Source organism: Diorhabda sublineata, chromosome 10, assembly GCF_026230105.1.
Source record: "Diorhabda sublineata isolate icDioSubl1.1 chromosome 10, icDioSubl1.1, whole genome shotgun sequence".
NCBI classification, from domain to species: Eukaryota; Metazoa; Arthropoda; class Insecta; order Coleoptera; family Chrysomelidae; genus Diorhabda; species Diorhabda sublineata.
This window is the reverse complement of record NC_079483.1, coordinates 15,492,879-15,516,781: the sequence shown is the minus strand read 5'-3', so window position 1 is coordinate 15,516,781 and position 23,903 is coordinate 15,492,879. Positions and strand designations below refer to the sequence as shown.

Sequence of the window (23,903 nt, the reverse complement as noted above, 5' to 3'; positions counted from 1 at the left end):
ATCTTTAGGTTGAATTGTGGTTGCTACAATTACCATACTTTCACATTCAAATAGTTATGTTGAAATGTTCAGTATATTTTCACTGCCACATCATAAAGCTTTGGGATTCATGTGTAATGAATCTGTAGACGTCGTTATATATTTCCTGATTGACTTTCAAAGATATCTATTGTCCTGCACGTTCACCAGATCGATCCGCGCGCGATCGTATATAGCCACAACGTTTATTGTCGTAAACCTCGTTCACTCGAATTGGATTGTTTGCTGATTGCTTGGGTGTTAATAACATACGTGTGATTAAAATTAACTCGCTTATAAAATTGATTTATGCTAGAACGACGCCAACAGAAAATTATGAAACCATATTTTTGAAATTTCTCACGCATTTCAATGATTTTAAGTGGAAGGTAAGCGCAAACAGAAACGTTCATGAATCGATCTTTTGGTTTTCCTGCAGAATCTACGTTTCCCGTAACATTCACATGACTGAGCGAGAATGAGCTAAATCGATAAATACAAAACTAATCAGTCGATTTAGTGGGCAATAAAAAGATTTTATGAGGACGGTAAATAGCAAAACCCCAAAGAGGTACAATTGGAAATATTTGAGCATCGGTTTTCCATCTTAATTAAATATCAATAAGTTTTGTTGTTTCCATGGAAATTGATCATGTTAAAAATGATCTTATAGATAATTTAAATACGACATCTTCCTCAAAATGGCTTTTGTGGAATATTTGATTGACTTGACAATATAAAAAAGAGCACAAAGAATCAGGAAAATCTTCAAACAATTTCTTGTATTTCTCCAGTAGACATACTAATTAATAGCTGGCATTATTTCCTTTCATGGATATACTCATTCGCCTATTGGCTCTAGAGGAATAACCGATCGGATCGGTTGAACTCGACGGAGGTGGGTACCTCCACCTCAAAGGTTTCTGTTGCAGGTGGCCATCGGTCGAAGCTCTTTCTCTAAATGGTGTAGATTCAAGCGAACTTGATGTACTGCTGTCTTTTGCTTCCGATTCATCTTCTTCCTCAAGCTCTTCTTCAGTCCAGCGTCTACCTGAAAAGGAAACATTCGTATCTATAAATTGTATTAGAGATTGACCTTTCCTTTTCTCAAATAAAATATTTTTAGCTTATTTGACATATAAAACTGCAACACGGAAGAACTGTTAATGCTATGTGTCAAAAAGTGACCACACATGGTGTGGCTAATGATGAGACTGATGGTATTAAGCGCCTTCCACATCGTTGGCAGCGTATGGTGGCTGTAGCCGTGGACTACTTTGAGGGTTCTTAGATCCATTTTTGTCATGTCAACTTTATCTGTACTGTGTGCACATATTTATTGTGCACACATGTAGTTAACACCTTGTAATTGCGTCTATATATTTTCCAACCAAACTGATATCTTAAAAAAAAGTAATTCTAAGGGCTTTTTCACATACTATTGTAAGTTTTAGTTTCAAATATAATTTACATTCATAACTAAATTTTCGTACTCCATTACAAATGATTTTGACTTTTCTTGACTGCTATGGCAAATTAGCTTCTTAAAGCTATTTGTATTAAGTTCGATTATGGTATGGCTTTTTTGTTCCCTCACATGTTTGGCTACTGATGTTAAGATTAAATTTATCATTATTTCAAGGAATAATTAACTCAGCTTATAATATTGCTGTCAATGGAGAAGACAGGGGAAATCTAATATATCTTCTCTCACGCAATTAAAATTACCTATAGTTCCTGTAGGCCTACAACTGTAAGGAATTAAACTACTCGGGGAGACAGCTGCGGAACACAGTAATCTGATGGTATCAGGTGATATTGGTTCTTTTTCAGTACCGCTACGTCGAAGTTTTGTTGGATTTTTACTATGTACCCTCCAAAAGCGACATACGTCGCGGAAAACGTTCCATACCTGCAAATCATAAGTAACAATCAATTGTTAGGAAACAGAGATCGCAAGAAAAAGTATTTTTTGACAAAGAAATTATATATATTATTCGAGGGTTGCTTCTTAAGTTTGGAGATATTGCAACACTGATGTGAATATGTTAAATCTGACATTACCATCATAAAGTTTGACATTTTTAATGGTGAACGTATTCAGAACATGTTGTCATACAAGTACTATATATACTTGAAACATTCATCTTGATCAAAAAATGGAACTTTGCGTCGATGATTTTCTATGACTTTCGACGTTGATTAAACCAACAGCAGCGTATCGATCAACTTGGTTCGACTTTTGTTGTTGTTGCAGCATCTCGAGGTACCGTGTTTTGCTGCTTTTTAGAATTCAATCCTGGTCCCAATTCGCTACAGGATGAATTTCGTGAAGGTAAAAAACAAATATTCAATATTGCGTGATGGATAGCCCAAATTCTAAAAAGGCTCTTGTCGATTGGTGCTAGGAAATGCTGAAAAAATTCAATCAAAATGCTTCAAAAGACGTCTATAAGATCATGATAGGTGACGTTTAATGAATCTATCCATATCAACCCGGAGCTGAAAATCAATCGACTGTATGGGTCTTACAAGATGAGCAAAATCAAACAAAAGTTGTTCGCATACGAAGCATTCAGAAACGAATGGTCGCTTGGTTTTTTGGAATTCCAGATCCAGGACCAGGACGCTACTGCCACCTTTCCATTAGAGCAACGTAGAACGGTCAATCCTGAATGGTACGCGAGCATTTGTTGCTATAAAAATTCGAAAAAATTAGGGAAACCCGTCGCGAAAGACTCCACCACGACAATACAAGCTCTCATAGATCAGTTCAAGAAAAAAATTTTAACCGTTAAAACATAGATATGATGGGTCATCCGCCGTACAGTCCTTATTTGATTTCTTTTTCCAGCAGATCAGAAATAAATTGATCTTAATGGAGAATATTTTGAAAAACAATAAAGCCATATCCAATTATAGATATTTGTTTTTATTTGTCAATCTCAAAATTTAAGTAGCATCCCTCGTTTACTATACAAATTGACAACTCTAAAAAATATCATTAAAATTATGAATACATATCGTAAAATCACCTACTTCGATTATCCCAAACGTATTAATTTTGTTGCATTTGAAGCTGACAGAATTTTTAAAATTAGAAATAAGCATGTTTTTCAACTTTTACGGAGGCAGATGTGAATTAAAGTATTTATTTTTGCACTATAGTATAACAAAATTATTAATCAACATGTCTCACATTTGTACAAACAGTTTTTGCTATGTTTGTGATTTATACATATCAAAAATCCTAATAATGACAATGATACTATTAATCCGAATCTATTGGAATATATATTTCAACTAAATATTCGTCATCAATATAGATATTGGGTGCCACTGTTTTCCAGCCGATTGTACAAAACTGAGATATTTTTAAAGCTGTTCATTGAAATCAAAACGAAATCCTTTTGAAAGCACTATATTTTAAGCAAGAACTTCCAAATTACATGAAAAATCCTGTCTCTAGTAGCCTATACCATTACTATGAATGGGGAGGTCCCGTCAGGTAATCCCTTTGCATTCACTTCTGTCACCCTCTGCTTAGCCCATAGAAGCTTCCAGGATGGGAAAATCCTACAGGCATTCCTGATCTTGAAGCAATTGTTAGTATAGTTTCCAGCTCGCTCTGGCGTACCTTTCCAGGGTCTTGTATACATTCCATTTAGAGGATGCCACCATCTAAAAGCAAACTGACTTGAACTTGGTTTTATTCCTCTCTGCAAAGAAGATCGATTTGGAATTTCCTGGTGAGTAGGTACTTTAATCCTTTGGCAGTGTCAGTCCACAAATGCGTTAGTCTTAGTTTGAAGATCCTATACCCATATGATGGCCGTGAAACCTCTGCATTTTCTTTCCAAAAATGATTTAAAGCAGCGAGGCAGCAGCTTTTACCTCATCTATAGCGAAAATAGTACACTCTTAGTCTTCTTGGGATTGAATGTTTTTGTGCAGCTGGTCTTGTTGACTTTCTGTAGCACTACACTTGAAAAATCACAATATATAAAATAACTGGGAAAAGTTTTAGCGGTACTTCGTAATTAGAATGGGTCTATGAACCGCACACAAAAAATATCATTTTTTCGCGGTTTTTATGTCAAATAATTTTTTTTCTATTTTTAGTGTAATAATACAACAAAAATAATTTTGCACGACGTGTTAACAACACACAAATTTCATATTTATCGCACCCAATATTATTTATTATAAAAATTCGCGTCGTTAATAAACTAAGAAAGAATGATTGAAGCAATAGATACTAGTGTTAATAAGTTAGGAAATGTTCAAATTAGGAATTGTCATATATGAAAACCGACATTACTTAGAAGAGTCTCTGTATATTGAGTTCTTATATTGAAATTCCCTTTTAGTAGATTGGATGTGAGTTTATTGAACTTTTAAAATGACTTTTTTAATAATGTATTTATAGGTGATTCTACAATTTTTTGTGAATTGTTTCCTCTTAAATGTTCCAAACTTTATTAATAGCATAATCACCTATAAATCCTTAACACTACTTCGGTACGAGACATTTTGTTTTGGCACCAAGATTAACTATTTTTTCCGCTCATAAATAATAATATGAATTAATTCAATGTCACAAATATTTGAGGTTATTTACATCTTTTTCCATTCAGTTAAATCAACAGATGTCAAACGGAGAAGTATGAGCTATTAACATTTACTCATATATTTTATCGTTTCCGATTTGGACGATCGCCAATCGAAATTTAGTTTTAATTCATTAATATGTTCAATTATCTGCCAGAATGAAATTGCATTCAGTAATAGATCGAATCAAACTTTAAATATATTTTATAACGTCCCCGTTATCGATTATTTCGGGCCCCGAAGGCTGTCTCTCTAAATCTGGATGCTGAACTGCAATAAAACTGCAGACAGATTTAATAAAATTTATTGTTATCCGAAATGTGTTTCCCGAACATTAATGTCATTTGGCTTGCGTTCAAATCAATTCTAGAGGGGGTTTTACTACTCGGTGCAGTCAATAATCCATTTTTCCCAACTTTTCAGTATTTAGAACCATTGGATCCTCATGGAGATGATAAGTAATCTAGATTTTTGATGAACATAACTTTGAACATATCTCTATTCATTGACCAACCAGATCGTAACCAATTCAAGATTACTATAATACAAAAGTTAAGCTATGAACCGGCCCAAGATTTTTGATTTTCTTTTTTTCGAGTGTATCCTTACACCTCACAACAGTTATGGTGGCCGTTGTACTGTACGCTGAGACCAGTTGTCTTCTTGATAATTATAATCAATGTAATGGAATACAAAGTTATTCAGGTACTGTTAGAGGTATAATAAGACGATGGTTTGTTGTTATTATTATTATGAAAGAAAACAAAAAACACCTAGGAATTACAGGTAAAGAAGGATCTTCACTATTGGTAGAAAACAATTTTTTGTTTGATGATAATATGTTGAAAACGTACTTTCTGGCTAAATGAAACACAATTTGAGTATATATTAAATTTACTTCAAAAAAACAATGCTAAAAAAGAAACTCCAGAAGAACAATTAGCACTTACATTAATGTCAGTGAATTTTTAAACGATGTTCTTGAAAAATCGTTGAAATTGGTACTTGGAAGAGATGAAATATCTTCATGAGAACATGACGTTGTTGTCGAATGAGAGCGTGTTATTCTTGAAACATCTTAGCATGCTTGGAAAACGATGATATCTCGTCAGTTCACTATGAGCTCTTTGTAGCTGAATTATTCTGCTTTCTTGTCTTTGTTTCAGCAATTTTTTAAGATCTGGACTTTTGACTGGCCAAGAAATAGGTGTTTCGGAGCCCCTTCCAACCTAACGTCCAGGGTAAAGATCGGAAAGACATTTTCTTTGTTATCTAAATGAGCTGGATTTCCATCTTGTAAATACCACATATTTTTCCTTATTCCTAAATTTTCGAAGCGAAAGCATCAGATGATAATGTGAAGCTGATATTAAAGAATGGGTATCACAGCGTAAAAAAACAATGGAATCAATATAAAAGTGGAAATTCAGTCGAAAATAGCAAAGGATAAATCTCCAATTGGAATTTATAGTGGAGGTTAACCTCGAAAGAAGTGGGGTTACAGCATAGACCCAGGATGAGGGGAGGAACCTATTATGGAAGAAGGAAGAACATTTTTCTGTAAATTATTATGTAAAAATTAATGAAAACTGGCCCCAATAAATTATTTACAATGCCTAAACATTTACTTCATAAATCCTTTGGTGGTTGGTTGCATTTTTGCACGGGGACTTTTTTCGGCGCTTTTTTCTCTCAAAAACTATTCGCAAAATCCCATTTTTTTTCAGGATAATCTTCATCTAATGAATTTTTAACGTTTACGTTTGATAAAAGATAAGTATGAAGTTATTCTTTCTTCAGTTTTTTCCAAACCACCATGAGACCAATATATAGCCTAGCGGCTATTACCGTGTTCAGGGTTTTATTCCACTAATTATAAAATCTCCTTATCGTTGCGATTGCGATCTCCTGTAAACGACGATCAATAAAAAGAAATAATCGTCTGTCTGGTATATTCCGATCAGGAATTCCCTTGCCATTCTCCTATAATTACCAGAACTACACTAATTATCTGAAACCTCGTTCAAGCTTGATGAAACTTACCCAGAATTAGATGCGTATCTGCCATTTCTGCAAACGTGTAAATCATTGTAACAGAAATTTCAATTTTCTCTTAATACTCTTGATATGTACAATAATTGAAAGCTTCAATTGACAGTATGTAACTGATAAAGCTACTTATTATATAAGTGATGAATTGCAAACTGCAGAATTTTGGAAGAATAATGATAAATAGTCTAGATAAAAACTTTTCTTTACGAGAGTTTTGAGATATGGCAACACTGATGTGAATTGATGATGTGATTGACATTTTTAATGGTGAACGTATTCAGAAAGTGATGTCATACGCGTGGTGCATATACTTGAAACATTGAGCTTGGTCAAAAAGTGGATTCAAATTACAACATTTTAGTGTGATGATTTCTATCACTTTCGACGTAGATTAAACCAATAGTAGTGTGCCGATCAAATCGCTTCGATTTTTGGTTATGAAGCACCATCTCGAGCCACCAAATTCAATCGTGGTCGCAGTTCGTTACAGGATGAGCTTCGTGAAGGTCGTCCAAAATCGGCTGTTGTGCCAGAAAACATCGATGCTGTGCGTGAACTGATGTTGGAAGGTCATCATGTAATATACCGTAGATGAAACAAATCAATCGCGGTAGTTCAAAAGACGTCTATAAGATCGTGACAGGTGACAAATCATGGATCTATCATCATATGAACCTGAAGCAAAGCAACAATCGACTTTATGAGTCTTTCAAGTCGAACCAAACGTTGTTCGCCTTCGACGCACTTCGAAGCAAATTAGAGCAACGTAGAACGGTCAATTCTGAATAGTACACCAACATTTGTTTGTCAGAAGTGTTTGAGAAAATCAGAGAAACCAATCGCAAAGAGTGAATCATTCTTCACCACTAGAATACGAGTTCTCACACATCAGTTCAAACAGAAACGTTTTTGAACCGTCAAATAATCGAATTGATGAGTCATCCGCCGTACAATCCTTTTTGAGCACCCAATGATTTCTTCTTATTCGCTCATATCAAAAAAATTTGCCAAGTCAACGGTTTTCTACACCTGAAGAAGCGGTTGATGTGTTGAATCACATGTTTTGGAGGTACCTCAAACGGAATGGAAAAAATGTTCCGACAATTGGTTCAAATGCATGTAAAAGTGTATTGATCTTATCGAAGGATATTTTGAAAAGCAAAAAATCCACATCTAATTATAAATATCTGTTTTCATTTATATGTATATGCATGTCGGTATATTCATCTTTAAACTAACGTAGCAACCCTTGTAAGTAAAAAGATTAGAAAATGAAAAGTTTGAGGGGCTTTAGTAGTTCAAAACTCACTTAAAAATTTTATGGGTTGATATTCATTAATAATATTACTGATTACCGACTACAATGAAAATTACTACGTTTGTTGAGGGCAGTTATGTCTTATAGAGGTACTCTACAACCCCTTGTTCTTAATAACAACCGTTTTACTTTTCATTACCTGGAATGGGCAATACATTTTGACGTATTGACATAAAATTATACTCTGCATACAATTAGATCAGTTGCAGTGAAAGATTTTTCTTCCACCGCCTTAATAAACTATTTTTTTTTGTTTGATTTTTACCTACGCCATGTGATACCCACCCCTCTGATTTTCTTGTATCGTGCTACTTCGGTTCTGTGTTTGATTAATAACAAAAACAAAGAATAATATGTTACACTTTTGGTTTAAGCAGAATATTACATTGTTCTACTTCAATAAATGGAAAATTTCAACTCTTTCTACTTTATTTCTTTTTGAATATTATTCGCAAACATATTCAGTGTCTAATGAAATGCCCCATTCATAGGTACCATTCCATTCATGATCTGTATTTATTTTCTATTCAGATTAAAAAAAAATGTTAGAAAAAATACAATAATCTTTCTGTAAACAAAGCCATAAAAAAGTGAGTCCACGAAAAATTAATTTTTAAAATACATCAATGATTATAATGATTACCTTTTAATGTGTAGAGCCACAAAAACGTAACTCCATTTACTAATTACACTCACGGAGTTTCTATCATCGAAAGCTGTGACCATCCTTGACAACCCTAACAATAAAGCGTGTTGTAGACTAAGTGAAGAAAAGGGAATGAAATGGTACCCTGCCTTTACTCATGGGCAGTGTAGGAGTTATTGGGAATTGCAACCAATAAGCTAGGAATATTATCAGACAACAGCAGTGGTCGAATCCGTAACATGATTGTGGTGTTGATTAACATTTTGATTCTAAGCATAATTCCTAATCTCACCGAAATAAATCACGAATATCTCTTGGCTGACCATATACATATGGACGTCGACGAACAACACAGCATTATAAGAAGGGCTAAATAGTTACTCAGTTTATTATATCATTCCATCGTCTGTTGGATCCTCATTCGTTTATGGTAGTTGCAATACTATTAACACTATGTATAATATAGATAATACAATTTTCCTTAAACTTGTTGTTTAAGTCGTCGTCGATGTATTTTTTTTTTGTTTCTCTTTCCCCTAGTTTTTTGACAGCTAAATTTTTGCCAATGGTCGATGAAATGAATAATCGTTGTAGGATATTACACTTTTACGAACATACCATCTTATTTAAACCATTTTCAAAATTATAGTATTTAAAAATAAAAAAGTTTGATCTGGGTAGGTCACAGTGAAAGATATTTTTCCCGAATTCCGTACAATCACTTGCCACGGTTGTTTTGACATAATAATTTCCCTTTTTAAAAAAAATTAAATTTGAAAACATTGCACAAATTTAACCAAGACAGAGATACAATCTCTTATGTAAGTCTGTTAGTCATTTAGGGACACAGAAGCGTTCCTTATTTTTACCCTTTATTAACGTATCCTCTCGAATTACCAAATATTTGTCTTATATTAATGAGAATGTATTGTATTAAGATTTATGGTACACGATGCTAATAGGGACCCACATCATAGATGATTAATTCCGGGGATCCCTTAGACACTAGAGTTCCAAATTACGTACTGTATTTTGTATCGATGACTCTAACGACCATATTTATAGATAATTATAACCTTTCATATAATAGGATTTTTCAGTATTTAAGAGCTGTTTTGTAAACAGATAGATGTCTTAATATTTTGGCGTTCGTTGGAGTATGGTCATCGGATTCTTGAAACCACATCTAACTATTTATTTTATTATTCAGTAAAAAGTTAATTTCAAAGTAGTTTTGATACAACGAATATGGTCAACCATTGGTTAGGTTTTAGTGACAGACTAGATCTTCGTTGTAATCTTCTGTATCCTCAATTTTCATGAAATGTATCCCGTTTATAAAACTCATGATTATTCATACCTGTGTAAAGAACTGGAAAATATTTCAAAATTTCGTTTTTGATCATTAACATTGGTCCGAAGACATGGATGATCTAGTGTTTCTTTAAAAAATTTATTCAGTTGCTCCGGTGTTAAGTTAATGACTTTTTTTGGTCTATGGTATTCGGACTGGTGTTTTAGGAACGCATGTAGTTCCAGATGAATGTTGTGGTGAATATTCAGTGTTTTTAGCAGCGAGGAAAAAGCCTATAGTCAGGACGATATGTAATTGTTGTTTAGTTTAGCACAAGTGGTTTTTGCCTTGCCTGCCAATACATAAAATTCTTGTATGAGGCATTATACTTAGATTTGGTAGTTAGCAGATTGTTTGTTTGTTTTTTGTTATAATTGCTTGTAGATATTTGAAAAATAAAAAAAGGGCACAAATAATGTTTGTAAAAACAAATCTCATCTCTATAGCAACCTCGCACGACCTCTACTTGCGCCAAAATAATGTATTTCGATTCAATATTGTCGTAATTTTTGGCTCAACGATTAAATAATATTATTCCATCGTATTGTCAATATTATTCCATTCACAAAAGTAAGAACTGTCTCAATATTCTCTTAGTAATTCATAGATTATATATTAGTTGTAGATTAAATGTGTTATACAACTGATTTGTTTGTAAACTGCGAAACTAAAGTAATAAAGATAAAATATTTCTGTAGGTTGAGTTTTAAATTTCAAATTACCACTGAAAACGGAACGCGACGTCCGGAAAATCTGATAAAAACTTCGTTCTGGGCTAGGATCCGCAATCTACTCATAGATAAATAACTTTATCTCGGATCAAAGTATCCGAACATCCTTACTTTGTGTTACTCTGATACGCAGATTTATAAATTGATTCCCATTAACATTCCTAATTATTACATTAAGCTAGGAACGCGTTTCAAAATGTAGAAATATTGAGTGCAAAAATCCTTCTCTTTTAAGATATTATACTTTTCATATTTTTAGTTTAATATAATTTTTAGTGAAAGTTTTCTATTTGAAGAACGTTTGGTAAACACATACTGCGCTTTCAATAAAATTCGTGTTCCAATATTAGATTGAGATACAAATAAAGTCACGGTAGAGCTATCTCTGTCAAGTGTTCCTTTCAATTTCTTGTAGGATAGCTCAACCTTAAGCCAGAGGATAAAATTGGCACAACTTTCCAGTATAAACACCTTTTCAGCCTTGTAAAAGAATTTATTTTAGTATTTCCTAAAAATAAAGATTTCCGAGCAACAAGTCATAAAGCCAAGTACAAATTTTAAATATAGAATAGTCTATACAGACCCAAAATATTAAGTTAAGGGAGAACCATAGAAAAATTATTGTAAATACAGTAGAGTCTCAATTATTCGACCTAAACCGGCCGCACCAAGGTCAGATAAGTGAAAAGGTCAAATAACACGGAAAATCATAAAAACGACGTTGAAATATATAGTTAATTTTATTCAAACATTGGAAACTTTTCAAATACATAGCTGAATTAGAATATAACTAAATTATAACATCCAACAGAAAAGTAATAACATATATTTTACAATATGTAGATACTCACATACTGTACAATTCCGTCAACTATGAAACCAAACTTAAGCTTTGGTAAAAAAAGTTCGTTATATTCTTTTGTTTCCCCGCTGTTTGTCGTGTTCTTGTCGTGTTAAGAAGTAAAAGCTCCATAGAAGACATTTCCTGCATACTTTAACGCTATTTCTAGAGCTTTGAGTCCTTCGCTGTGTGAAACTTTCTGAGCACTGTCTTCCAACACCATATCCTCTTCATCGTCTTCTTCTCTTCCGTTTATCATATTCACTATTTCTTCATTTGTCACTTCATACTGTTCATCTTGGGCCAACTACTCATTCATATCCTTTGCTGCGCCCGTTTAGTCGGGGCTGCTTCGTGTACAGCCATCTATGGAAAATCATGTTATTGAACTGTATATGACATTGAACCAGTAGGTCAGATAACTCGGAAGGTCGGATAACCGAAGGTCGAATGACCGAGACTCTACTGTAGTCAGTTCTCTCCGATATCCTTAACATTGTAAAGACATTATTACCTTATCTATAATTCCAACAGAATATAATCTGTTTTCGAATAGATTTTGGGCTCCATTCTGTCTAATGGACAATATTTATACCTAGAGTTACATGGACTGATACTCCTCCTATTTCTCTAGCAAAATATTAATTAAGACCAAATTCTTAATGACTGGAATCGAATTATTCTAAAATCGATTCCAATCCTGCATTTTTATTCCTTCTGCATTTGAATTACGAGGTAGGAACAGGAGGCAGAGCAATCAAAACCAACTGGTCTCCTAATACAAACTTAATATTCTATCGTAGTCCTCAAAAGGGTTCCGCGATCTCAGCACCTCATGTATGGAATTTCGATTGACTAATAATACCAACTGAAAGGTTGACCTTGAAAATCTCTAAGCCTTTTATGGCCAATTTTTGACCTGTCCGATGGTATAATTGGTCAATCGAAATTCCACACAAGGGGGGCTAAGACCTCGGAGCCTCTTACAATACACAATTCACAACGTTATGTTCAGGTCATCATATTACCGAAGCTTTCAACTTTACCTTGGAAATGTTGTAGATTCGATGCTTATTACGTATTACCACCTTTTATCGTTATCTAGGTATTTCTAATTGATAATGTACCAAGTCCTACTTAACATACATTTTCTACGAGGAAAAGAAAAAATATTAACTATTGTAAACTTTTTTTTTCACCTCTCTTTATACAGAGTGAGTTTTATGTATGGAACGCCTCAATTATCTCGGAAACGACTTATAAGTTTTTGTGCGCAAGATTCTTGGGATACGGCCGGTATTATGGTGGTATCTACATTGTTGTCATATTCCTTCCTGACCTTTGTTATTTCAAATGGATCAGCCCATATATTTTTTTTGTTTGATCTGACAACAATATAAATACCGCCATAATACCGGCCGTATCACAAGGGGTCCTTGTACGCAAAAATTTATAAAAATCGTACAAGCCGTTTTAGAGATAATTGAGGCGTTCCATATATAAAACTCACTCTGTATAACTTAATTCTATTCTCATGTATTTCTACTAGATTCTTATTCATATCTACTAACATTTGACTTATCTTCTACTACAACAAATGAACCTTGATACAAAGGAATTTTTTTTTACTTGACTTCCTAATTAAAATCGCAATTTATGTTACTATTTTACTTTGTTTTTAATCAATTTATTCACCTTATAGATAGATAAGTTTTTATACCGCATATATTTATATTTATGTGTTTTTTTTTAGGCATTACAGAAATAGAATGCATTTGACAATGACGCGCTTGCAATGTTTTCTTTTTTGATAAATATTCATTACTTTTATTTAGCGTAATAATTTCTTGCTTTTTCGTATTTAAAAAAGTGATGGAAAGTCTGTTCTACATTTTTGTTTCAAACAAACTGCTTGTTTTGCAATTAACTTCGCTAAAAATATTTTACTGTGATTTAAGATCGTGGCAGTGAAATTTATTATGTCGCTTAATTTATATTATCTTTGAACTTTATATCAACGAACTTAACTACCAGTTTATTCAGCCTAATTTTTCAAAACTAATTGAGTTCGTTTCAAACAATCTTTAGACCATTGTGTCTAGTTACGTTTTCCGAGAAAAATTAGAAATGTTCTCACGAATGTACTATTTATAATAAGTGCAGAATACGTCAGTTTTAAGTGCTTCTTTAAAACTAATTTGGAAGGAATAGATATCGATGCGTGAAACTATCGAAATAACACTAAACGAAAGTTTCCGAATAATAATCTGAAGAGTCATATTGATACAAATATAGATCTTTCAAATTGCAACGCACTGAAAACATCGATACCTACGATAGTAGCAATATTTACTTACCTGTTCAATACTTTCTCTCACGGAAATTTCATGGAAACAAACACAACCGATCTCTTTGCTTCTTCTTTGTCCTTCTTCTAAGGATATCATTCGGTCTTCTACTTGATCTGTCTTATTACCTACTAGCACTACAGGAACGTCACCGCAGCCATCTTTTCCTGCACTTCCCAGTCTTCTTCTTCTTTTGTTATAATTTATTAGGAATTTAAGACGATGGCATTCGTCAAATGAACATTTGTCAGTCACGGAATACATTAAAATGAACGCTTCCGCCCATCGAATATTCGCTTCCAAGCCCATACATTCTGTTTCCTATAAAAGAAGAGAAAAATTCGTGATAAAAGAAGAAACAACAGTAGAAATTGGAAGAGCCGCGTTCAATTTACAAGAAATTATTCAACTCACAAACCATGAAATTTTCTTGTAGAAATTTTTGCAGTTGCACTTATTAGTAAAAATAATTTTCGAGTTGGTTGATAATCCTAAAATCTCGTATTATATGGCAAATGGTTTGACGTGAATTCTATTTGTTTCTCTGTGGTACTCTATTGTTGAGGATTCCTTATTTAACAAACTGCCTTGTTTTTCGAGTTATAGCTTTATCTTACAGAAGTTATTTCTAGAGATATGCTGCAATTCACTTTGAGACAACATTTTATGTATAATATCAATTAATTGCGAGAAAATATTATTTTATCTAGTTGTCTCCCTTTTTCTTCAACTCGTTCCACTGTATTATCCATAATCAAAATAAAAAGTAATGGATTTAAACTGTTTCCAGTTTTATTGCTTTTTCTTCAACCCCCTATCCGAATCTGTTAACACAATCCTTCGTATGTATTTTCTATTACTTCCACTAATTTTGTGGCTATTTCCATCTCTAAGGATTTCAACATTTCTTCTCTATTCCTAGTTTGCAAAGCCGCTTTCAGATCTATGCATGTTGAATATAGTCTTTTTTCTTCCTAGATTTTCCTTTGTTATCCCTTATTTTTCTGCTTGTCGAATAATGGGCATCTTTATGAAAATTGCAGCCTTCTCTCGGATTTTCCTATTACTTTGCCTTTTATTATCACGCAGACTTCTGGTGGGTTGATCTGTCCATTTATGCTGTTCTAAGATATCGTCATACCAGGCAACCCTCTGCCTCCTTTTGCATAAGAATTCTTTCAGTGTAGATACAAATCATTTTCTACCATTCTACCTTGTGTAGCATCACCTAGACGATATTATCAGGACTTATGCTGCCGACAGTCTTTTTTACATCCTCTTTTAAACCTCTCTAGTGATTACACACGAAGAAGGTGTATTCGACATCATCTGAGCCGTGTTCACAATACGTACACTCAGGTGTTTAAATTTCCTTCATTTTGTGGTGATACCGTCGCAAGTAACCTTGTCCCGTTAGATGCTGGGTAATGTAGAAGTTCACCTCTCCAAACTTCCTTTCATTACACACTCTAAGATCTTTTATCAGTTGTCGCGTCCATTCACCTGATTTTTCTCCTGTCCACCGTTTTTGTCACGTCTATATTGCTCTAGTGCGTTCGATGGTTGCCGCATCCAGTCGTATTATATCTGAGCTGCTTCTGTATATCCTCCAGGACCAGGAGGTCCAGGGGGATTACACCCGCCACTACTAGGAGCTTGAGATTTTCAGTGCACCTTGTCTCTGTACCTTCGTCATCGTTTTGAAGTATTTCTTTATTCTCAGTGCGTCTGACCAGATCTCTGCCCCATACTGATGAATTGAATGAGTCATTCATTTCTCCAAGCATGGTCTGTTAATATTTGCAATCAAACTGTCCTCTCGGCCGCCTTTTGATGTGCTTTTGGGGTTCATTTGAGAAAAATTAGTTTTTTTAAGATTACGGAAATGCAGTTTTCAATTTTTCAAGTTAACTGCAAGTGGGTTACGATTAATTTCATGGTGGTAATGGCGAAGGTATAATTTTCTTCAATGAAGAAAAAACCAGAAACCCTATTTTTGTTATAAGTCAGTCAACTCTTATGCAAAAGACTTTTGACAAAGCCCATTTTAAAGGTTTTTCTATGTGCTTTGAAAAAGATCTCTTGAGTTTTTCCTATAATTTCATCAATTTCAATTTATTTGAGGTTAAAGGTTTTCAATTACGGGTTCCCCAAAAATAGGCATTCTTCACTGAGCATTATTGAATTTACAGAGGTCCTTAAAAAAGGAATCTCTTTATTTTTTAATTAGCTACATTTAAGTTATCAACAATTTTGCTCATAAAATGGAAACTTTTTAAGTTATTCATGAATAACTGTAAAAATATGCATTTTTTCAATGACAAATGAGCAGTTTCAATAGTTAATAGCTCTAAAAGTACCAACTTTAGAGAAAACTTGGTGGAGTAAAAGTTGCTTAGTCATTCTATCGACATAAGAGATTATCTTGATGAAATTTATTTTCTTCTCCAAGAAGGGGTGGCCAGAGAAAAAGCACCCTTCGGCACAGTGTAGATTTTGAATATTATAAATACTACCTTCATACCAATTTTCAAGAAAATCAACCTTGATTATCAAAATTCCACGGGAAATCGGCTGATACCTGGTCTATATTAAATCAACAAAAACTTGAAGTAGCGTCAAATAAGTCAAATAAGTAATAAACTTATAATAATAATAAACTATTATGTTAAAGTTCTAGTTCGAGAAGTTCAGTGCTCAATCCAACTATTTTAATTCAGTTGTGCTGATTTGATGAAATTATGACAAAATTTTCTACTTGGTGTGTCATTTTGATTAGTCACCGAATCGGAGTAACAGATTTTTGTTAATTAAACACTTTTTTAAACTCTTGATATTTAATGTTTGTTCGGCTCATTTTCATCATTATCATCACTTAAACAAACTTGTTTCCAATACGATACGAAAATTTTAATTCCAGCGCTACTGATTTAGAAGTTCGTTCACACTCCAGTAACAAAAAATGTAGGGCTTGAACCTGATTTAGTGCTACAAGTTAAAGATTATCACAAAATGTACAACCTTTCTAATACATTTCTCTCAGGCATACTGACATTCACCATAAATCGTAGATAGTCCGGACCCCGTGTCATTGAACACATGCAATGAGGAACATGATTACGTTGAGATTGATTTTAACCGATCTCAAAAATTTATTGCATAAAAAATGCAAAAGTAATGATATGAAGTAACGCCCACATAAACTTCGTTTTAACATTTTACAGAGGGATTACGATGAATTCAAATTTGGTTTACAATCTTGTATTTGGTTATACATCTTATGGATGTAGAACGCTTGAAGAATTGAGTTGTTGTTGGTTTTTGTACAAATTATGTTTCTGATGGTGTCTCATTTCTCTTTGTAAACAGTCCCATCTTTATTTTTGTGTGTGTGTCTTCCTCTTTTTCTTTTCCTGTACTTCTTCAGCTTCAGCTACAATTTTTTCTGTAAGCCCCTTCCTGTATCTATGGGTTTTTCTCATAGACTTTGATATTACAGTTTTCTACAAGTCTGAACAGTAAATATTTCTAGTCATAGAAGCATCGTCATCATCTAAGGCAATCTATGATATCAACAGCTGGAAGTTTTATTTCGTGATCAAGACATATCAAAATCTTATGGTAAACAAAGAGAATATTACCGAATATAAATATTTTGATTCTACTTCTAATACTAGGTTTTTGGCCATTGAGGAAGGGTGATTTTTCTTTGTACTTTTTATTGGTTATCTTAATTTCTTCTGTAGCTGAGAGGCTTTTTAGATTCCTTGATTTTATGGTATTGGGCACATATCATGGAGAATATGTTATCATCCTCAGAAATTTTGACTGAAATCTCTCGATGAAGACGGTGGAGCCCATAGTTGAATTTCATATGTCCAAATATGGTTAAGTATTGTCTCTCATATATAGCTAGAGATAGTTAGGATTCTCTTTCAATTATCCTATAAAGTTTTCTAAGTTTAATCCCAAAATATCTCTCTTTGTGATGAGATATATTGATTTCAGGATATTTAGTTTTTTTCATCTGTGGAATTTCAAGTTCGTTTTGTCACAGAAAGAGTTTCCTCGTCTGTTTGTGAAGGTCATGTGGATATTTTTAAATTCGTTAACTTTCGCCATATTTTCAACCATTTCTGTATCCTGTCGAAATAAATTTGATTGAAGAATCTGTAATAAGTCTTGGTATCAAGTTACTAAACTAGTGACATTAGAATAATAGAATATACTGTATAGATTGTTGAATTTTGACCATGCTACTTAACCATAAAGTATTGATTTCCAAAGTAGGATATAAAAATTAGGAAAAAATTACATCGATGAATATTCCGGAGCAGTACCTCTTATCGCCATAATCTTCTAATTGATTCTAGTTGTTATCTTTTGAACTTGCATTTCTGCAAATCAATTATTAACAGTCTTCTCTGACGGTTCTTCATCAACCAAAGTTGCACGAAACGATTCTATGCTTAGGTGTTGAGTGAGGCCTTTTTTAAAATCATTAAAAATTATCTAGCCTAAGCCTTCATGGATGGTTTCTTTCTCTTTCTCCTTTTAAGAAACTAACTCAGTTAATTTCTAAATTATCTCTGGATTAGCATTAACAAACGTCAATGTTCACAAATATAGTTGTGCCACAACTCATTAATACACCTTTTGGTCGATTGTAAAATCTTGAAACGAGGTAAATTGCTTATCAAAAGTATAAAGTTATGGCAGAAATTATTTGTATAACAATAAAAAGTGTCGATAAACCTCAAATATAAAAATAAACACAATGGAATAAATAAGTGTATAAATTCCGTTGGGGATATTGTCAATAACCAAGAAATAAAAACTTCGATAAAGAAAAAATCAGCGTTATTTTTTTCATACATCTTGTATTGTACCAGCAATGTTTATTAGAATCGATATTATGAAAATAGTGCAAGGAGGACATAGTTCAGTATGCATTAAGGTCTCGTCCTGCATAGATAATGCTGTAAACAAAGCACGTCCATGCGGTCGATAATTTTCTTAAATTCAAATGCAACGTATGAATATGACAGAAAACTGGATATCAAAACATTAAAAGTATTCATTTCAAAGGGAAATATTTTGAAAAAGTGAATATCAGTTAAATACATTAAAAGATCAAAGGCTCTTCCATTGGAGTTAATTTTGAAATGCAGTGGCGTATAATCACATCAACGAAGTGAATAATACTTCTTTGGCGTCTACCTAAAACAAACTGAAATAATTACATTCGTTAGTAAAAAATGTTCCGAATAATTATTAGAACGTTAGAAGTTGTTTTTTTACAAAAAATATCCTTTCATTTCAATTTTACGTAAGCGAAATCATTAAGAGCAACATGTACGAATACGATTAATCTTAATAGCCACTAAATGCGAGTTGCATACACTATTTTTCTTACGACAATCATTATGATGAAAAACAATCCTTTTATTTCCAAAATTCATCATATTTATCATGAAATTTTGAGTTATATTTAAAGAATTATTCATGGGAACTATGCAAATTACAAAATTTTTGGAAAGTCATAATTTTTTTATAACTTTCTGGTCGATTTATTTAAAGATTTTAAATTGTATAGTTATTAAAAGTCCGTTCCGACCTTTGTCGCATTATTTGGTTGATGATATTGTTGATGTTAATGGGTAATGTTTATTGCATTATTAGTTTGACTGTGTCAATCGAATTCGAAGTTTAATTAGTTATGTTGATTTTATTTTGAAATGATTCGTTGATGTAGCTTTCGGTCATTGTTGTGGATTTCCATCCACCGTGACGCATATTATGCAATAATCATTAATAAAACACGATGTATGATTACGAGTGTCTTAATAGCCGCTAAATGCGAGTTGCATACACTATTTTTCTCACGACTAATCATTATGATGAAAAACAATCACTTTATTTCCAAAATTTATCATATTTATCATGAAATTTTGAGTTATAATTAAATAATTATTTATGGGAACTAGGAAAATCAGATAATTTTTTTTGTAATTATTCTGGTTGATTTATATAAGGATTTTGAATTGTGCAGTTATTAAAAGTCAATTGCTGCATTTGTAACATTATTGGTTGATGATATTGTTGATGTTAGGTGAAAAGATGTCACCTCCTACATTAATTAATATTGTGGCAGAACTGCGTCATAAGCTTTGTTCGGTATATAAATTATTTGGGATTTGGGAGGTTCAAGTATACAAGAATGTCTTTTCCTATATTTCAAAATTTGCTTCTTCTTACGTAATTTATAAAAAAAAAAGAAGGTATACAATTTTTTTGGTGAAGATTAATTTAGGTCTTGCAGATTAGATTCCAAATAATTTACACCGCCAAGTTCCAAATTGCACTAGATATCATTTATATCACTTCACATATTTCATTGCAGCCTCCAAATTGGTTGTTCGGTCTTAGATTCATGCGGTGGGCTGGAAGTTATATAAATGAATATTTTAATCCTTCTTGTAAATAAACAAAAACATTTTATCTGCTTTCACCTGCGACTATTGTGATGGGAGTTACATCTAAAAAAATATGGACAATGCAAAATTATTGAAACGCAAAAAGACATATTTGTAAATATGTTTTAAGAAAAAATTTTAATATGAAGAGGAATGTTGTGAAATAAGATTCGGTGTAAAATTCATTGTAAAATTGTAATTTGTTAATATAATAGATAACATTTTTAAAAACGGTTTTCCTTTTTCGAAATATATAATCCGGGAGATGTTTTTATTTGATTTACACTATTTACAAACACCAAGCTGTAAACAATATTCATTCCAGTTGTTTTTTTTTTTTTTGAAGCGGACTAGCTCAATTTATAGTTTCGGCTAACTATATACGAGGATGGTCCCAGAAGTAACTGGCGTGACCTAGATATAGCGGTAGTTGCTTGAAAAACACCACTGTATTAGAAAATACAAATGAGGTGACGAATCCAGAAATGTTGAAGGAAATCCACAAAGTGGTACTGGATGATCGTCGACTGAAAGAGCGCGAGCTAGCAGATATAGTAGGCATTTCAAAAAGTGCGGTACATTGCATATTAACTGAAAATTTGACCATGAAAAAGCTCTCCGCAACAAAAGCATCGTTTTGAAGATGTTTCCATCGAGTGCTTGAATTGATGAATGGGTGAAAGCTGGGTCCATAACTTCACACCCGAAATATAAGAGCAATCAAAACAATGGACTGAAAAGAGAGAACCGGCTCCAAAGAAGGCAAAGACCGTTCCATCCGCAGTCAAGGTCATGGCGTCGGTTTTTTTGGAATGCGCGTGGGCTAATTTTCATTGACTATCCTGAAAAAGGAAAATTATCAACGGCGAGTATTATGCAATTTTTGAGCGAACAAATATAGCAAAAATGGCCGAATTTGGCTAAGAAGAAAGTATTGTTTTATCAAGACAATGCACCAGCAACATCCGTTGATACAAAATTAATGAATGCACCCCATTCGCCAGATTTAACTCCCTCGGATTATTTTATGTTCCCAGACTTAAAAAAATGGCTCGGCGGTCAGAGATTTGGCAACAATGGAGAGGTGATGTCGGTAGTTAATACATCGTTGAAAAATTTGTTTTTTTTTGTTGGGCCAGGTATTTCTGGCAGAGACTACTCGTACTATCGTGTTTTCAAAGATTGGGTAAAAAGATTTAGTTGAAATGTAAAAATTCGTAATTTCATATATCAAATTAGTGGAAATATTGATTTTTAAAAATCGAGAAGTGTATAAAAGTTATTGTTGATCCTATCACAACCTCGAGGTATCTGATCAGTTAATAATAGAGCAACTGCGTCCAATCACTTGCTTAGTTTTACTAAAAAATGGCATCTCTAACGACAGATTTATGGACTAAAATGAAAACGGGCTAAAAGGGCCATTTTCAGTTGAAATCGAATCAAAAGTGACGCCGATCGAATCAGGAACTTCTTCCCATGCTAAATACAAAGAAAATCCTTTTGACCAGTGTGAATCTACAGAAGTTGTTGGGTCGCACCACTACGAGAATTTTTCAAACAAAAAGTGAAGATCAATTAACATCATTGGCACCACAATTAACGTTGTGTTCTAGGCATTTATTAATAAATAAATAATGATTTGAAAATTAGTTCGTCTGTCCTCTTTAAAGATAAATTCATCTATAATTAGTTCACTAAAATTTGGGATCTATTGAACTATTTGTTTCTCAAGGGCAAGGGCAGTCACTCATTGTACTTCTAACTTCAGATTATGTCCATTTTGACGCCTCGTCGCTTCCAAATAATAAGCTGTGAAAATTATAACTCACATCACACCCGTACAATCAGTCAGTTCTTTTTTAAACTACTTGTTTGTGTTTACGTTAATGTATATCCATTCAAGAATCACTTATCGTAATGTCAAGGCTCTTCAATGTTATATACGCCGTAAAAGCGGTCGTGCAAGTTTAGATCAAAGAGTATTCTATAAGCCAATGAGACCACAAATCCAAATTATAACCTTCATAAAGTTCTTGAGGGGATTAGTCCTTTATTATGTCAAATAAAAGCGTTTCTGGTTTAAGCGCAATGTTTACTTCGTATTACCATATAGAAATGTGATAAATACTTACACATTCATTTTAATTAAACATCTAGTTGTATACTCGGGGTTTCTAAGATCAAGAGGGCTGCCTTTTAAGTTTTTACAAGAAATGAAACAAAAACGAACAAGCTCGAAACAAAGTATTTTATTGCTTTTCCCTTAGCGTCTATACATTTTTGCTCAAAGTCTTCAACAGCTTCTTGAGGTGATAAAAAATCGCTATCCGCGTATCTTTCGCTTGATATTGGGGAACAAGAAAAAGTTATTAAGTGATAAATCGGATGAATACGGTCAGTGAAATATTAATTCCATCTTTTTCTCCTTCACGTATTCAGTTGGTTGACGTGCATTATAGGAGCTGATTTGAAAAGATTCTTATGTTTTAATGATCCCGGATTTACATGGCTTTGGCATAAAGGAATTCCACGAGCTTCACTTTCGGCGTTGAAGAAGTTTTACTCAGAAATAGTGGCTTCAACGAAAAAATGAGTGGACACCTATTTTGTAGAAAATTGCTTTAAATTTTTTGTTTGGGCAGTTTTTTCCGAATTCTTGTTAGTTTTCGAGTTATTTTTTTAATTACAAATTTCTAAGACCCGTGCCTGTATATTTCCTACAAAATATTTCTTATTTTGTAATAGTAGAGATGAGAAAAACGAAAATAATGATTATGAAATATTTTATAACTAACTATAACACAAAAAGAACCAATAGAACAATAAATATTTTGTAACTACATTAGATAACTAACAAGAACTAAATAATTTTTAATGATTTTGTTTTACTTTTTTCTGAGACATTATAAAAGTTAAAGTTGTTATAATAACAATTACTAAATTGCAATGGATTTTGTAAATCATATTGTCTACTTCTTCATTCTTCTTAAATTTGGCCTTTTGCCTTTCGGCACCCAGCCGAAAGGCGTATTCCCTCTATCGTTCGAGACCATATATAACATAAGAAAAAGTAGAATTTCAATACAAGTGTGTTTTGTTATTTTTTAGTACATGTGTGAAATAAGCTACTTTCTTAGGTAAAAGTGAGTGTGCAATCTATCTTTTTCATAAAAGGTCGTAGGAAAATATATTTTTCGAAATATTCGAGAATATTGACAGTAAATCACTTCTTCGTACGATGAAAATTCAATTATATATAATTACATGCAATATAATATCATTAGTAACAATTAAAACGTTTCTAATATGTTTGTTTGTAGGAAGGAAGAAATACCTAACAGCGTGCTCAAGAGGAACGCCGAGTGCTTGTATAAAATAGAAAATAAAGCGTAATTTCAGATAAAACGCCTGATCCTGACAATAAATCTTCGTTTCTCGAGTTTCAGAGTTATTTCAACGCGTTTCCTGGTCCCAGTAGCATTCCTTTATTTGTTCGAATTCGAGT

At 33.1% G+C, this 23,903-nt stretch overlaps 1 protein-coding gene across 1 annotated transcript in view; it reads right to left on the bottom strand.

Moving 5' to 3' along the window:
• Positions 1-266: 266 nt before the first annotated feature.
• LOC130449623 (ras-related and estrogen-regulated growth inhibitor) overlaps positions 267-23,903 on the bottom strand; it is a 63,913-nt gene continuing 40,276 nt past the window's right edge. Inside the window, exons 4-6 of the mRNA XM_056787566.1 lie at positions 13,929-14,240; positions 1,747-1,930; positions 267-1,069 (exon numbers count right to left, since the gene is read on the bottom strand). Of these exons, the coding sequence (XP_056643544.1) occupies positions 825-1,069; positions 1,747-1,930; positions 13,929-14,240 (741 nt within the window). The 3' untranslated portion in view covers positions 267-824. The remainder of the gene's footprint in view (positions 1,070-1,746; positions 1,931-13,928; positions 14,241-23,903) is intronic.